The sequence below is a fragment of the Acanthopagrus latus genome, chromosome 15, assembly GCF_904848185.1.
Source record: "Acanthopagrus latus isolate v.2019 chromosome 15, fAcaLat1.1, whole genome shotgun sequence".
NCBI lineage: Eukaryota > Metazoa > Chordata > Actinopteri > Spariformes > Sparidae > Acanthopagrus > Acanthopagrus latus.
The window spans coordinates 19,616,025-19,633,674 of NC_051053.1; the positions used below are offsets into that span (position 1 = coordinate 19,616,025).

The 17,650-nt window shown below is 44.4% G+C and overlaps 1 protein-coding gene across 4 annotated transcripts in view; it reads left to right on the forward strand.

The window, feature by feature from the left end:
- Nucleotides 1-17,071, forward strand: part of pcnx2 (pecanex 2) — a 28,894-nt gene extending 11,823 nt beyond the window's left edge. The window contains exons 14-40 of one of the 4 annotated variants that reach the window (XM_037124884.1): nt 26-179; nt 420-452; nt 1,330-1,501; nt 1,626-1,736; nt 2,199-2,290; nt 2,528-2,637; nt 3,759-3,867; nt 4,425-4,517; nt 4,602-4,752; nt 5,039-5,180; nt 5,266-5,443; nt 5,830-5,938; nt 6,051-6,180; nt 6,981-7,039; nt 7,157-7,372; nt 7,461-7,714; nt 9,058-9,291; nt 9,606-9,709; nt 10,138-10,282; nt 10,705-10,935; nt 12,098-12,255; nt 12,361-12,477; nt 14,757-14,935; nt 15,427-15,593; nt 15,704-15,778; nt 16,046-16,222; nt 16,653-17,071. In XM_037124884.1, the coding sequence (XP_036980779.1) occupies nt 26-179; nt 420-452; nt 1,330-1,501; nt 1,626-1,736; nt 2,199-2,290; nt 2,528-2,637; nt 3,759-3,867; nt 4,425-4,517; nt 4,602-4,752; nt 5,039-5,180; nt 5,266-5,443; nt 5,830-5,938; nt 6,051-6,180; nt 6,981-7,039; nt 7,157-7,372; nt 7,461-7,714; nt 9,058-9,291; nt 9,606-9,709; nt 10,138-10,282; nt 10,705-10,935; nt 12,098-12,255; nt 12,361-12,477; nt 14,757-14,935; nt 15,427-15,593; nt 15,704-15,778; nt 16,046-16,222; nt 16,653-16,820 (3,868 nt within the window). In that variant the 3' untranslated portion in view covers nt 16,821-17,071. Of the gene's footprint in view, nt 1-25; nt 180-419; nt 453-1,329; nt 1,502-1,625; nt 1,737-2,198; nt 2,291-2,527; nt 2,638-3,758; nt 3,868-4,424; nt 4,518-4,601; nt 4,753-5,038; nt 5,181-5,265; nt 5,444-5,829; nt 5,939-6,050; nt 6,181-6,980; nt 7,040-7,156; nt 7,373-7,460; nt 7,715-9,057; nt 9,292-9,605; nt 9,710-10,137; nt 10,283-10,660; nt 10,936-12,097; nt 12,256-12,360; nt 12,478-14,756; nt 14,936-15,426; nt 15,594-15,703; nt 15,779-16,045; nt 16,223-16,652 lie in introns of those variants that run through there. The other 3 variants (XR_005079477.1, XR_005079476.1, XM_037124885.1) reach the window with 3 other exon arrangements.
- Nucleotides 17,072-17,650: the final 579 nt, after the last annotated feature.

Sequence of the window (17,650 nt, forward strand, 5' to 3'; positions counted from 1 at the left end):
CTAACCTGTTCGTGTCTTCATGCAGAAACCAGGAGGTTTTGGAGAATCTAGTTGCGGTCTTCATGGCCTTCCTGGTTTCCTTCTTGGGTTTTGTGCTTCTGAACCACGGCTGCTTCAAAGACTTCTGGGTCTTCCAGTTCTGCCTTGTCATTGCCAGCTGCCAGTATTCTTTACTGAAGGTAAAGAAAGTACCTTCCATGAACCATTTCACTCTCAAAACCACCTTGGCCTGATGCGTGAGGTCAGGTTAAGTATCATGATGACCTCATGTAGTTTCAAAGTAAAGCTGACCTCCTGCTTGTCTGTTCCTGTTCGCTCCCGCTCGCTTCCTCTGTGTGGAAGAAGTCACAATACTGTTCTCGCTTGTTTTCATGTTTACTTACAAATTCAATGGTGGTTCCTGTGCTTTTGTTTTTCAGAGCGTTCAACCAGACGCAGCCTCACCAACACATGTGAGTTTAACATTTATTTGTTACTGAGCCTCAGAGGAAAACATTACAGAGCGCAGACAAGACAAACCTGTCAGACAATCGCAGTAGGTCGCGTGATGATATTGAATATGTGGGGGGGGTTTTACATCCTCGATGCCCATGTTGGTTGGTTTCATCTTGTGATCACTGTTCCTCTTTACTGATGCAAGTTTTACATTTTTGGCAGATGACGTGATGAATTTTCGGACAGTTCCCTTTTCCATTGTGTTCATTTTGCCAATGTTTTGACTGATGCACTGGAAATGTGGCCACAGAGGAGAACAGCAAAACCCAGAATACATCGATTCCGAGTGTTCCTGTTGAGTGACAATGCTGTGTGTATGATCTGGTCAGGTTTCGACACAAAAAACACTTGGTTATGGGAAGGAAACGATGATCTTTTGCTTTTAAATACCGGTTTTGGTCACATCGAACACAGGAGGAGATCTCCAGACTTCTTGTCAAATACATCAGTTTACTGTCTCCACCATCCTGTCTGAAAGCGATCCATAGGTCTCCTGTCAGGGTTACCAATGTTGAAACGACATCCATCAAAAATGTCCAGTGGTTTGCCACCTACGAATCCTGAAACGCAGCCCTGAACTGAGGTCACTGGCTTCGCAGCCTTCTGGCCTGTCACTCCACCACCCTCCCCTCCACCTCCTGATGTGAAAGTCAAGACATTAACACGAAAAATGAACATGATATGACACGTATGATAGCAATGTCAATATGTTATGAACAAATGTTAGTGTGTATTTCTAAAACGGTGCACTCAATTGAACCATCACATGTTGACATTGTCTTTCAGTTGATAACATATTGACCTGTGCGTGTTCGTGTGTGTTTGTGTCTCCAGGGTCACAACCAGCTGGTGGCCTACAGCCGAGCCGCCTACTTCTGTATCTTCTGCGCTCTGATCTGGCTGCTGGAGCAGCTGCTGAGGAGGAGGGACCTGCCCGTCTCCACCCTGTACGGAGTCACCATCGCCTGCCATGACGTGCTACACTTCATACGGGACCTGCTCGTAGGTAAGGAAACTCGGACCAGCGGACACACATGAGCTTTGTTTCAGACAGTCTGGCAGCTGCTATATAAACAATAGCATGTCCTTGAGAGATAAACAAATGTCTTATTGTATGATGCTTTTAACAGGTTTTACCTACTGCTTCCCGATCACCTTCCTGGTGGGCCTGTTCCCTCAGATCAACACCTTCACCATCTACGTGCTGGAGCAGATCGACATGCACCTTTTTGGAGGAACAGGTCTGACGCTAATCTTTCAGTTTTTGAGAATGCCCGGTCACAGATCAGATTACAGACGGGCATTAGTTCAGTTCAGTTTTTACTGTAAACCCTCATTTCTATATGCATCTGTGGATTTATGGCTCTGGTTTGATGTCTGTGTGTGCAATCTGTTGTTATGTGTTATGAATGTTAGAAGCCTTTGAAAAAACTCGGCTTTGAATCTGAAATATTTCTTTACAACGTTAAATATTCATACAAAACATCTCAAGCTATCAATTATTTAAAGTTTAAAGGTCAAGAAACGCAGTAAGCCTGCTCTGTCGGAACTTTGTGGGTTTGGTTTGAAGAGATTTGACGAGTCTGCATCAGATTTTGCTATAAATGATTGCTGCATAGAGCCATAATATGACAGTGGGTGCTTGGTGTTATTTCTCATCCTCTTCATGCATTTTCATCCTAACTTTCATCTGCGTGTCTCAGCTGCTACGAGTCTCATCTCTGCGATCTACAGCATCCTCCGCAGTCTTATCGCCCTGTCGCTGCTCTACGGGTTCTGCTTCGGAGCTCTCAAGGTACGACAGGTTTCCATTTTGTACTTTGGTTTATCGGCGTAGAAGGAGTTATAAATAGCGTTCAGCAGCCAGGCAGAGCTGCAGCAAAAATACAAAGTGTTGCTAGTCATCCTTCAAAAGTGGCACCAAGATTGGAGCTGGAGGAAGGAGGCTTTTAAAACGTGAAGATCTAAAAGCAGCAGCCTCTGGTTTTAAAAGCACATGATGGTGTGTGTGTGTGTGTGTGTGTTGTTACAGGAGCCGTGGGATGAGCAGCACACTCCAGCTCTGTTCTCTGGTTTCTGTGGCCTCCTGGTGGTCTTTTCCTACCACCTCAGCCGACAGAGCAGCGACCCCTCTGTACTACTGTGAGTATCAGTGTGTGTGTGTGTGTGTGTGTGTGTGTGTGTGTGTGTGTGTGTCTGTTTGTGTGAATGTATGTTTGCATTAAAGATTAGATTAATATATGGGGGAAAAAGAGCTGAATTCATCAGCTCGGGGGAAATGAAGGCAGATGGTGGATGTACTGTAGAAGCTTTATTCTACTTGAGATGAAAATGTTTGTACTGTATTATCTGTTGAGTGGATCTGAACATTTCATATATATATATATATATATATATATATATATATATATATATATATATATATATATATATATATATATATATATATATATATATACACATATCACATATATATATATATATATATATACACATATCACATATATATATATATATATATATATATTGCTTTGACTCATCCTGCTCATTCAAGCTGTTAAAAGCATTACTAACATATTATCATGGTACTGTTGCTACATCATTAATTACCACTTTAACATGAACACTTCATGCCTTTTTTCCCCCTCCTCATGCCGCCACCTCTCATCCAGATATACTGTACATACCACACACACACACACACACACACACACACACACACACACACACACACACACACACACACACACACACACACACATACACACACTAGGTGTTCATAGTAGCATGATAAACACATACATTTGTTAGAGGAACTAGCTAACAGTTTCTAAACCATAAAAAAACATTAATAGTTTAACCTGCTTAACCTTATTATTTCATTTATTATGCACTTATAAACTGTAGAAAATTACATTACGGTGTAAAAAACTGCAAAAATTATAACTTACTATTTAAAGAGCAGTGTTTCCTCTCTAACTGTGTAGAAACAGTTGTTTTAGACTTTGCTGTTGGTCTTTGTTTCGGTTATAGTGCTGTAAGTCATTACAGCATCAATAACTAAAACTTTATTAATATAGCACCTTTAAAAACAGAGTTTACAAAGTGCTTTGACAATCAAGCAGTATTACAGAATAAAAAAGTCGAGGTGAGTTAAAACCAGAAGGCAGAAATATTCAGGTTCTTCCATTTCCATGCTTCCAGCTGCTTCAGGGCTCAGTAACAAACATCCCCTCGCCCGTGTTCTTATTTGTTTTCTGCAGGTCTCTGATCAAGTCGAAGATAATGCCCGCTTTGGTGGAGAGTGAGGAAGAGGAGGAGGAGGACACGGAGAGTAAAGACCCGCTGCCTGAGAAACTGCAGAACTCTATGGTGACTAGAGAGGAGTGAATACCAATATACTGATGTGACGTGTCATACGGGTCGGGTCGCTGGATGATGTCGCTCTGTGAAAACATAAACACACTTACTCTGTGTTGATTTGATCCCTCTGAGCTTCAATCAAACTGTGCTTTTATTGTTTAGAGTCGCAGCAGGCCAGAGCTGGAGCAGAGAATCAGCTCCTGTCAGCTCACACAGTTAATCATGAGAAAATCAATAGTCATTAACACTGTGGACCTGAGCTGTGGAAGTCATACACGCTGTATGTGAGAGTCTAAAACTCGTATAATTAAACAATGCGTGCCGTCGATCACCGGCTGTGATTACATGGGATTATTGCAACGGAGAGAGAAAAAAGCCTCCGCCGCCTTTTACAGTATTAACAGGGATTGTGGAGCTCGTCTCAGGCAGCTGCCGTCTCTGATCTCCCAAAAACTGAAGGGCTCAGAATGACTGGACAGATAATCACACATCTAAATGAGCCTGCGTTTTCATTCAGTGCGGATTATTAACCACCGCGGCCCTCCCCTCCTTCTTGTGCCCTGCAGAAGGAGATCCTGCTGTCGGACGTGGTCGTGTGCTCTGTCGCCTACATCCTCACCTTCGCCATCACAGCGAGTACCGTGTTCCTGTCTCTCAGGGTGAGAGTCTCGACGGTTTCTTCTCACTTCTACACTTTTCACGTCTTTTGCCAGGATAGTAATCAAGCGTCTCTGTCGCCGCAGCCCTTTGTCACCATCGTGCTGTACGCTCTGGCGGGGACGGTGGGGTTTGTGACCCACTACCTGATCCCCCAGCTGAGGAAGCATCACCCCTGGTTGTGGATTTCCCATCCGGTCCTCAAGACCAAGGAGTACCACCAGTTTGAACCCAGAGGTCAGCATGTTTACTGTATATACTCAAGAGCTGTCTGCTGATCAGTGTGTCGTCTGCATGTGGATACTGATCTGTATCCGTGATAGAGATGTGACGGAGGTGGTCATGATTTGTAGACATGTCAGCATCATTGCTGTAGGAGAAATTAAATCTTATTTGAGAAATTAGGATGTAATAATGACCTCCAAGTTCAGGTTATTGATATTCATCATCATCATCATTCTGAATCGTGACGAAGTAACGGGCATCTGTTTGTGTTGTGTCGTTACTCTTGCTTGTGTTACAGAGGACGCCGTTCTCATGTGGTTCGAGCGACTGTACGTGGGGCTCCTGTGCTTCGAGAAGTACGTGGTGTACCCTGCCATCGTGCTGAGCGCGCTCACCAATGACGGCTTCGCCCTCAGCCACCGCAAGAAGCTGGGGATCCAGTGAGTGGGGCCGCAAGCGCATCAGCATCACATCTGTTGATCTGCAGCGTTCGTGTGTCATCTGAACTCTCCTCTCTGCCTCCAGCTGTGACGTTCTCCTGACGACGGTCGCCGGGCTGAAGCTCCTGCGCTCGTCCTTCTGCGACCCCAGCTTCCAGTTCCTCACTCTGCTCTTCACGCTCGTCTTTTTCCACTTTGACTGTCCGCACGCCTCCGAGAGCTTCCTGCTGGACTTCTTCATAATGTCCATCGTCTTCCACAAGGTGAGGGCCCGGGCTTTGATGATTTCTACATGCACCTGAGAATAACGTGCTGTGCAGGGAAGATCGCCTCAAAGATAAGACACGTCGTTATCTCACACACGCAGAAACCCACAGATACAGCAGAAACAAACAGAGAGAGAATAAAGTTAGAAGGCGAGCAGCAGCAGACACTCCAGGAAACAGGCAGGCAGATGTTTCTGGACTGACCTTTACATCGTATCGCTTCAAGTGGAAAAACCTCCAGTTTTACCCGCAAAGGTCAGTTTGTTCATCACGGGCGGTCGCGTGATGTTGAAGGGAAACATGAAATATGACATTATGGTGATCCGCGGTGATGCGCAGGAATGTAATGTACTGAGTGTTTCAAAGGTTGCGTGTTGTTTCAGATGCGTGAGCTGCTCCTGAAGCTCCATTTCATCCTGGTTTACATCGCGCCCTGGCAGATCGCCTGGGGCAGCGCCTTCCATGCCTTCGCTCAGCCGTTCGCCGTGCCTCGTATCCTTTCTCTAAGAAAGTGTATGTGTCCGTGTGTGTGTCCGTGTGTGTGTGATTGGGAGCTCGTCACTACCTGCTGCACTTTCCTTGACCCGTATGTGTGCTCGTCCAGACTCAGCCATGCTGCTGCTCCAGACGCTGCTCACCACTGTCTTCTACACGCCGCTGGCTCCCTTCCTGGGCAGCGCCATCTTCATTTCCTCCTACCCACGGCCCATCAAGTTCTGGGAGAGGAACTACAAGTAAGGGACGGGCCCGGGAAACAAATATTAGAACATCCTAAATACTGTAAATAATGGTATTAAGAGACAGATGAGATTTTTTTTTTATTTACTGTAAAAGAAATCTGATGGGCAGATTAGCAAACAGACACCCTCCTCCTCCTCCTCCTCCTCCTCCTCCTCCTCACCCTTACACAACCCCTCTTATTCCCTCTGACTTATTGATGCGAGACTGTTTGTACTTCAAGCTCACTGAAAGCCTTCCAGAAATACTCCTCAAGCTTTGTTGTGCAAACTTCAGAGATTTTACATGAAGCAGCCTGTGATTATAGTTAGCCGGTGTCGTCTGGAGTCACAGTTTTCTGTTTGTTAGACAACTGACGCAATTCTTTGATTTATTATTGAAAATGTTCACTTTTCATAGAAATTGATCGATTAATTGGATAAATTAAATCATTATTTGGCACATTAGTCATGGAATTGAAATAATCATTTGTTGCAGCCATGATGGGAACATCTACAGCATAATGATAATAGAAATAAATTTTATTTATAAGCACCTTTCAAGTCACCCAAGGACACTTTAGGAGGCAAATAAAAGCAGTCAAAAAAAGATAATAATAATAACAACAACAACAATACTACTACTACTAATAATAATACTACAAGAATAGCAAACAAACAAAAAACCCTAAACAATATAAACAAAAAGATAGAATATGATAAAAAGTAAATAACATAAAATAATCTGGTACCTTTTAGCTTAACACCTCTCACCATATTTCTTTAATTGTTTTTCTTTCGTCTCCCAACTCTCGCAGCACGAAGCGCATCGACAACTCAAACAGCAGACTAGTGTCCCAGGTGGACAAGGAGACGGGTGAGTTTAAAGCGTCCTCTCCTCTCTGAGAGTTAAGATCACATGTGAAGCTTTTTAATTAATCAGTAACTTCTTGACATCCATCTATCCGTCTGGCTGTCTGTCCTTCTCCCACAGGGTGTGATGACAGCAACCTGAACTCCATCTTTTATGAGTACCTGACCCGCTCGCTGCAGAATTCTCTTTGTGGCGACCTCATGCTGGGCCGATGGGGCAACTACAGCGCCGGAGACTGTTTCATCCTGGCTTCTGACTACCTCAATGCCCTGGTCCACCTCATCGAGATCGGCAACGGGTTGGTCACCTTCCAGCTGAGGGGTTTAGAGTTCAGAGGTACGGTCTTGACCACCTTCCCTCCATCCTTCTCTCTGAATGAGCGACGTGCTGACTAACCCCCCGGCTGCCCCGCTCCGTCTCTCAGGTACTTACTGCCAGCAGCGAGAGGTGGAGGCCATCACTGAGGGTGTGGAGGAAGACGACGCGTGCTGCTGCTGCGAGCCGGGCCACCTGCCCCACATGCTGTCCTGCAACGCCGCCTTCAACCTGCGCTGGCTGGCGTGGGAGGTGATGGCCACCAAGTACCTGCTGGAGGGTTACAGCATCAGTGAGAACAACGCCGCCACCATGCTGCAGGTGTACGATCTACGGAAGCTCCTCATCACCTACTACCTGAAGGTACGAGTCATTTTCTTGTTTCTGTTCCTGTGTGCGCAGAAGGAGTTGTACAAGTTTTTACACTGAGAATTAAAGTGCAAAGGTAGTTTGATCAGTGTTGTCAATCTTGATACACAATTAGTTGCTTAAATCTAGTAGTTGCTTTCTCAGATTTCTCTCTTATAGTTAATCTAGTTATTTAAAGACTCATAGACAAATATTGTTGTAAAAATTAGCCCACTTTTTCAGCCGAGATCAAAAGGTTTGGCTGAATTAGCTCATTTAGACGTGGAAAACGTTTTGTTTTCTGGCCTCAAAGAAAACTTAAATTTTCTGGTTTAGTTCAGATTACAGAACACTTGTTCGCACAAAAACTGTGGAACAGACCAGAAGGTTTATTTTTAAGCTTGTTTTTGATAATAAAGTGTAAAGCCTTCTGAGACAAATTGGTGATTTGGGGATTAGAAAAATTGACTTAACCTCACCTGAATTTATCAAAACAACGGATTCATGAAAAATGTTGTCATTTATACCACTCAAACAAAAAGGAAAATCAAAATATATACTGCTGAAATTGTAATACTCAACATTAGAACAGCGAGTGATCACTTAGCCCAGAGAAAGCTGGAGTCACTTTGTACCTTCTCTCACCTGTGTCTGTCTGTCTGTCTGTCTGTCTGTTGATTGATCGGTGTGACGTGTTTCTACAAAGCTTAGATGGAGGACGGGTCTCAGCCCAGAATGGACCCTGTTAAATTTGCAGCGGATCCAGACGAATCCAACATTTTTTGACATTTCCGTTAATGTCTCAGGGAATAATCGATGGATCCTGATGAAAACCTTGCAGGCGTATTTGGGCGACTGTCATGAGTATGAGGATCAAATCATGGCTTAGCAGTTATGGGTGGCTGATACAGGGCTGTCAAGTTTGATTGAATCGATCTGCTCGACTGAATCAAAGGGGACAGTTGGGCCTTGGAGGAGGTGTGCACACTAGTTAAAACATTTCTGGCTCTTAAAATTTCCACACGAGGACTATCAGCCATGGCTAGAAGTCACGCATACATCACATCAGTTCCATTTTTAAAACAGGTGTAACAATGGCTACATGTGCCGTTCCTGTCAAATAAACTGATCAAAAGTGATCTTCAGAGCTTCAATTATACATCAACTTACGACATATTCAGTCACTTTCACTCCAGCGGCAGACTGAAAATTGAATATTCCACCGACGGTCAAAAGGTTAAACAGTTTGATTGGCAGATGAAGAATCTTATTCATTAATCACTGCTGCAAATGTCAGCTCGCCAACAGTCGCTCCAGAAGCGCTCAGCAGCTGTAACATGCAGTCTCTCTCTCTTCAGAGCATCATCTACTACCTGATCCACTCCCCCAAACTGTCCACCTGGCTGAAGGATGCCTCCATCCAGGAGGCGCTGCAGTCCTACACCAAGTGGCACCACATCGAGCGCGACCCTCAGGTGTTCAGCGTGAAGATCGACGAGGACTACGTGCACTGCCTGCAGGGGGTGACGCGCGCCAGCTTCTGCAACGTCTACCTGGAGTGGGTCCAGTACTGCGCTGGGAAGATGGAGACGGTACACCACGTTAAGATTATTCTGTCAGACGTCATTATGAGTCATCTTGGCTACAGCTAGGAATTACTTTCAACACTGATTTAGTGTTTAGTGTGTTACTATAATGAAAAATCCATCAGTCATTCAAATTACTTGTTTTTTTTCTTACCAAGAGCCCTTAAATTCTGTGTTTACTGTCATACCAGTCTGAGGAAAACTGTAAATATTCATGTTTTCGAAGCTGAAATGTTAGAATGAAGCTTCAATTAAAGGTGCAAACTGTCGATCTGAACTACCAGCCGGTCTCTGTGATCGTGTGTGATGTGTGTCTCCAGCCTGTGGACAGCGACGAGGACTCTCATCTGGTCACTCTGTGCTACGCTCTGTCCGTCCTGGGGAGGAGATCTCTCGGCACGGCGTCTCACAACATGTCCAACAGGTAAACTTCATTTTTTTTAAACCAAAGGGCGACACAGGTAACGGATTGCCTCTAATTAAATTCTAAATTAAGTTGTGTGAGAAGATTATGGAGAAGCTCACACCCTCACCTGTCAGTTAAGAGTGAATGTTAAGTGTTGTAACTTTGCTATGTTTGCCACATTTTTCAACAGTTTTGACATTTCAGTTCTGACTTTTGGAGCAATAAATCCAAAATGTGCTGACAAATATGTTTATGTGTAAAAACCCTATTAAGAGCGATCTGCTGCTGCAGATTTATTTACGTGCAGTATGACAGATGCGCCAGAAGAGGGCGTGATTAGCATTCAAACAGATTTCACTGTTCTAATGACTTTCTCTTTGTGTTGATTGTTACAAAAAAAACATTTCTCTGTCTTCCCCCCACAAACCGCTGCCCTCCTCTCGAAGTCTGGAGTCTTTTCTGTACGGTTTCAACACCCTGTTCAAAGGCGACTTCCGCATCGCCACCAAAGACGAGTGGGTCTTCGCTGACCTGGACCTCCTGCAGAAGGTGGTGGCTCCTGCGGTCAGAATGAGCCTCAAACTGCATCAGGTAACACTCGCGCTGGGTCCTCGTGCACGTTTTTACATTTTATATTTTAACTACAGTTGAATTTCAGTCTTAAAGATCATTTTCTCCACTCCCTCACACGTTCACTCCTCTCAGTCTTCGACGTTTGTGCATCATTTAACACTTCTATGAATATCTTCATGATGGCCTCTTCTCATCTCTGGAGAAGCTGCGGAAGCACTGAAGTTTTTTTAAATTTAGATGTACTCGATCGTTTTCTTTTTATGCCGCTCCACTGCGGTTCAGAGGCGAAAATTCTACCTTTTATTACACAGCATTTGTTAAAGTCACATATGATTTATTCGTACTTCTTCACTTTCCTGCCGTGGAGTTGACATTTTTTCCCTTAAATCAAATCAGATCCCGCCGTCCTCCATCACACCTTCCTTCTCCCGCCCTTTCAGGATCACTTCACCTGCCTGGAGGAGACCGAGGAGGCATCCATCTTGTACGAGGCCATCACGAACTACCGCAGCAGCCTGGTCATCTGCCACGAGAGCGACCCCGCCTGGCGCAAGGCGGTGCTGTCCAGCCGCGACACGCTGCTCACGCTGAGGCACATGATCGACGACGGCACGGACGAGTACAAGATCATCATGCTGTACAAACGCCACCTCAGCTTCAAGGTCATCAAGGTAGGGTAGAGCGTTTAAAATGAGCAGATTTCTATGGCAGCAGGTTTTGAAGTTCATCCCCGAGGTGTGGCATCAAACCGCCATCACTTCACGATCAGCACAGCTGGGAACCAATGTGTTTTAATGTTCACAAGCTGCAGTTTCTTCATAACCAAAGACTGACACTCTGTTCAGATGCTTTGTTTAGCTGCAGAAACTGAGAATCCTGCTTTTCATTTCCCTCCCCCAGTTTCCTCCAGGGGGCACAATTCTACTCTATTTCTCCAGATTTATGACAAATCTTCAAGTCCTCTCCACATTATAGTTATCACAACCCGTCTCTGGCACTGTGCGGCATGTAGTACACTGAACTACTGCAGAGACGGACTGAGAAATTAAAAAGAGAAAAAAAATACTCATACTAACCAGAAACGTTGAAATCCATGCCTGAGTTGGAGCACATGAGTAAACTGAATGTGAAGCAGTGCGTCTCCTGGCTTAGACACTGAACATTTTCAAGATTCAAAGTAAAGATACATTTCTGTATTGCTTGAAATGACAAAAAACAGGCTCGAACTCTGCGTTGAGTTCAAGTGCTCAGGTTTCTACTTAACTCTCGGCACTTAAAGTTTAAACTAACTGACTCTGGAGGATGAAGTTAAAGGAGTAGTTCAACACGCACTCAATTGCATCCTAGATAAGAGTTTGCGGAGAAAATCGATACCACACTCATCGTCTCTCATTAAAAATGAAGCTGCTGCCGGCACCCAGCTAACTATTTAGTCCGGAAACAGTTACTTTGGCTCTGCCTGAAGGTAACAAAATCCAGCTTCCAGCACTTAAGTTATAAATAAATATAGATACTGAGTGAATTAATGATGAACTGGATGCCAGGCCAGCTGCTTCCCCTGTTTCCAGTCTTCACGCTAGCTTAAGCTGCTAGCTAGTGTCAAACTGTTCCTCTAACTAAGGTTTCTATCAACCTGTTGCACAGAACGACCACAGTTTTACCTGTGTGGGTTTTAAAAGCATCATTGATCAATCTTGTGTCTCTTTGTTAAGTGCACTCCTTTCCTGCTACTCCTCTGCAACATAAAGTTTCAGCTGTTCACGGACGATGTCTAAACTAAAACGTCCGGTTTCCTGGATGAGGCCAACGATCCGATCCCATCTCTCTCTGCAGATCAATAAGGAGTGTGTGCGAGGCCTGTGGGCCGGCCAGCAGCAGGAGCTGGTGTTTTTACGGAACCGAAACCCAGAACGCGGCAGCATCCAGAACTCAAAGCAAGCGCTGAGGAACATGGTCAACTCGTCCTGCGACCAGCCGCTGGGCTACCCCATGTATGCGCCGCTCACCGATATGTTATTGTATTACTGTCGAGACATCACAAGGCCTATTTGCAGATGTCTCCTGTGGCATACATTGGTTTTATTTTTTTTTTTTAGGTATGTGTCACCACTAACAACATCATATGCTGGAACACACCGGACCCTGCGAAGCATCGGAGGCGGGGCTCTAAGTCTGGATGTGATTCGTTCTTGGCTCTGCACTAAATGGTTACGGTCAGCTGAGGATGAATTATTATCTCTGCATATTCCTGTTTCCCTTCCCCTGTGACTGAGTTCTTCAACCATCATTCTTCACATGCTCAAGACAGAAAGAAAAGGCTCCCTTGTCACTTTTTATGTAGTCCACTCTGTAAAAAGACAATGTTTTTCATTGAAAGGTCGTGGGTTCACTTCCTGGAACAGCAGTCAGTCTCTGAGGATCCTTAAATAAGATGGATAATTTATTTAGCACTGTCTAGAGCGCACACTTACGGTAAAAACCTCCTCTAATTCTTTCGCCTCAGATGCAGCATGTAATGAATTTCAGCTAAGGGATAATACTCACACAAGTATCAATAAAATAATAAAATAGCATTTCACGAGAGACTATAACACTGCTGAAAAGAAGGCTGAAAATGTTCACCTAGCGGCCATATTACTCTGGCTTCACGCTCATGTCGTAAAAACTTCATTAATATTTCACCTCTTCCTGACTGATCAGGAACTGAGAGAGACAAAGGATAGGGAACATTTAAAGGGATATCGGGGCACATTTTTAAGGTAAAACAACGCATTTGATAACCCATTAGCTAACATTAGCATTCAACCTCTTCCTAGCTACCATTACTGTTTGATTACACCGAGTGCATTTCCCTTCCAGGCTTTAATAGAATAGTGTCCAAGATGTATGTTTATATTTTGGAATAAATGTACGTCATTCCTATTGTATTGTGTAACACTATCAAACTGCAATGTTGGCTAGGAAGTGGCTAAATGCGAACACTAGCATTCAACCTCCCCCTGATCTTAGCTAGAATGTGGTTGAATGCTAACGTTAGCTCCTCAAAAATGTGCTCAAGAAGTATGTTGATATTTTAGAGTGAATTTACACCTTTCCTATTGTTTTATGTAACACTATCAGGAAGTGGCTGAATGCTAATGTTACCTAAGGGCTTATACAATTCCAAAATCCAAAAGGAAACTACAAACAGCAGGTCGAGGTAAAAAACTTACAAGAAATACAAAACTGAAGACAAACCCAAAGCAATGAAGGACAAGGTGGGAACACAAAGTAAACATAATGACACAGAGAATCTAACAGAAGTGCAGGAAGAAGACAGACTTAGATACAAAAGAACTAATGAAGTAAAACACAGGTGTACTCAGAAAAAGGGGGGGAAGAGGACAAAGACAGGAAGTGGAAAGTAACAACACGACACATGAGGATCAATCTACAAAGTAAAACAGGAAATGATGAACTCATGTAGCAAACCATGACACAGATGTGTTGTTTTACCTTGAAGTACAGCTCGAACTTTCACTATCCATTTTCTTTTCAGTAGCTGATCATTTAGGAAGAAATCATAAAAGATTTGTCAGACTCCTGGCGTTTATATGAAACTGGAACACATTTCATCTTCCCACATCAGGAGAAAATGGCCGCCATGTGAATAGGGCCTATTAGCTTGATTACCTCATGACTTTTGAGCTGTTGAAGTTGCAAATTAAGGATAAAGATGATGTGCGAGAGGCGAACAAGCTGATGACACACGAGTTGACGGAAACTTTGTAATGTTTTCTCATCCAGCTGCTTGTGTTTGGTGGAAATCACTCCGGATAATGTGCCAGCCGCGGCGTAATGCTCCGGCTGCCTGCCGAGCGAGCGATCCTCTGTGGATTTACAGATATTGACTTAGTGGAAGTCGGCAATGAAGGGGAGAGACCTTCCCCCCGCCAACTTAATGTAATCTTAAATACACGGCCGGGACACTTGCGATAAAGAGCTCCCCTTCTTCCTCCGACTCTGCATCACTCCCCACATCTCGCCCTCCATCCGCTTTTATTCCATCTCAATCCCGCTGTTACACATTACCTTCAGCGTAGCTTAACATACAGGCTCTGCATTAACCTCTACAGGTCAGCTAATGGCTTGTGTTTTCTCTTCTAAGCTCCTTATGCTGCCGGGTTTTTTTCCCTTCAGATAAGATTAGATTGTTAATCTTGTTTCATCGGCCTTGAGTTGAAGGTGTTGTCGTAATTTCGCTAAGTAGCTGAGGAGCCAGGAGATTGGCTGTGCCTCGTCAGCCAGAACACACTTAACTAATTTAAGATGGAGTGTGTGTCACATATGCTCGCACAGTTCCGTAACTTCTCTCTCTCACTCTGAGTGTGTGTTTGTGTTGCTGGAATAGTCAAGACTCAATACATTTTTTATGGCTGTATGTCGGTGTGTGTCCCTCACACTGATGCGGACATGAATAAATAAATCAGAGCTGTGTGTGTGTGTTCTCTAGGGTGCGTAAGGACAACCTGACCAGCTGTAACAGCGGTGTGAACATGGAGGATGTGGACTGCGGTGCTGGCGGTTCGTCCTCGCTGAGCCACAACCGGCCGTCCTCCGTCACGTCCAACAGCCTGAGCCTGTATCAGCACAGAGCCCGGACGACACACAGCCACAGGCACCACAACGCAGGTACACGTTCGCACCCGCGTTAAGTATTTTTTCTTAGATATTAGATTAAGTTTGTGTGAATTAAAGGGGACTGATGGGCCTTGGAGGAGGTATCTACTCTGCTGAGTGCCGTTGTAGTTGAGATATGTTTTCAAGATTTTGCTTCTTCATTAAGAACCAGTGGGCGGGGTAGAGAAGAGACGGACTTTCTTTTTTTTTTTCATGGAATAATTACCTGACAGTACACAGAATAAGACTTGACTTCTTGCTGTTTTTAGAGGTTTTTCTAACACAGTTTTGAATTGAACATCTTCTCACTCGAGTCAATATGATATGAACAAAAACCCATGTTTACTTTAAAAACATTCAGAGAGATAAACAGCTGATTTAATGTAATTTCACTGAAAAGGTACACCAACAAAATCTCTTTACACTCTTGATTTATGTTATCTTTTAATATATTTGATCATAGACATTCTTTCTGTGTGTGTTTGTTTTTCGTGCCCCCGCAGCCAGGAGAGAGTACCGCAGTCGGTCGGTTCAGCCTCAGAGTCAGCGTCCCCCCGTCACCAGCCAATCAGGGCCCATCCTGGACTCGGCCTCCGCCCATGGGCTTGTCCAGCGTCTGTCCAACAGTCAGCTGTCCTTTAACACGTCCATAGCCTCGATATTCTCCCAGGTATACACACACACACACACGCACACACGCACACACACACACACACAGACAATGTTTAACTGATTTATTTCTTAAGAGAAGAGAGCAGTAAGATGTTTGTCTCTCCTCAGGTCCCTCGGCTCTCGGGAGCCGGAGGGATCAGCTCGCAGCTTCAAGCAGCACAGCATCAGCAGCGCTCCAGCCAGGTGCCAGCTTGTTTTTCACTTCTGCATATATCAGCATTTTGTTTGCACAGACGTTAGGCGAGACGACGCTATCGTGACTGTGTGTTTTAGATCGAGGCTCAGGGTTTCACTGATGTGATTATCATGAAAACTTATCCAATAAAGCATTTTCCCAGCTGATGGCCCGAGCATGTGATTATAGTGCACAGTTATTCTTAGACACAGCCTGCTCTCTCTCTGGTAATTGTTTGTGCATGAGCATATTTGTGCTCTGTGCCTTTCGCTCAGGTCTCCTCGTCTTCGTCCACTCTCAGCCTGCTGTTTGGGAAGCGTAGTTTCTCCAGTGGCCTGGTTATCTCCGGGCTGTCCGCTGCTGAGGGGGGAAACACCACCGACACGCAGTCCTCGTCCAGCGTCAACATCGCCATGGGGCCCTCGCACAGGTCGAGCAGCAGGGCCACGCAGGTACGCGACGAAGACCGGCCTCTTTATATGCACTGCTGGCCTTCACTCAGGTCTCCATTAAATCTCAAGTTGACTTTTCCTGTTTCCTGAGAGCCGCCCAACCGGGCACTGTGACCTTGTGTCATGCCCCGCCCCCTTTTGACTGTCAGTGAATGCAAAATTCTGAGGTCTCTGACAGTTTAATACCATAAAATAAGAATACCGCATTGATTTTTTTGTTGTTATGAGCCCAAATCTGATGGCCAGACAGGCAAACAGTCATGTTATGTTGTAGTCGATCTACATTTGGCTGATCTAAATAGTCTAGTCTAGTTGGAAAATCTCTCAAAATACCTAAGTAGTATTGCAGCTAGAAAAGTTTGACCAGATAATTTGTACTCGATCAGTTGGCAGATTGCTCCAGCATGCTCTCTCTCTCTCTCCTTCTCAGTGGACATCAGAGCCATATGAGAGTATAGACGCGTCCTACTCTAACGCTGGCAACACGGTGAAAGAGCAGTCAGGTGACCGAGGCTGCAGCCAGGGATTAGACAAGACCCAGGAGGACTCAGCATCTGCCTCAACAGCTCCGGAGGCGACGGATCAAAAGACCGTCTGAGAGAGCGAGAGAGAGGACACACACACACACACACACAAAAGAGTGCCCATACACACTTCTACAGAGAGGACTGTACAAAAAGAGACATATTTACACGTCCATACAGACGATTGTATGAGAGAGCACCCATGCACACCGACCTGCCTCCTCTCCTGTCCTCAGCATGTGGTCTCACCCAGTTGTCTGAATGTAAACAAGTCTGAAAACATGATGTTGGATCCAGCTGACGAAATAAATATGTTTTTAACTGATGCCGCCTCTTCCTACCTCTGTTGTTACTCGAGCTACTTTGGTTCATGGACAGTTTTGATTGTGGAAAAGGAGACACAGCTGAAGACCACTTGACTCCATAGTTGTGATGAAGAGGAAAAGTGTTTTACACCGACTGACACTGAACCCGGCCTGTAGAAATAACAAATAAAGTTTTCAACAGTCTTCCCCAGATATTTATAATGTGAAGATCAGGGAACACTTCGTAATAACCGTCGCTAAAAAACATTTTTAGTCGTTCAAATTCAGTGTTGTAAACCATTATTTACATGTACAAGATTTCATAAACATAAATTGCAACTTCAATCAGTGTTTCATTGTTTGTAAGTGAAAAATATAATTAACTTTTAACTAAAGTTTAACTACAAATGTACCTTTTTATGAATGCTGTTTATGGTGGCTCCATTTACACATCACATTGAGACATTTTTAAGACATTTTCAAGTTTAAATTAGTATTTCACAGTCCACAAAACATGACTTGAGCTCCACAGCAGCGTTGCAGCATTCTCCTACACAACTGCAGCAGTAGCTCCATGTATGGAACCATTTTGTTTTTAG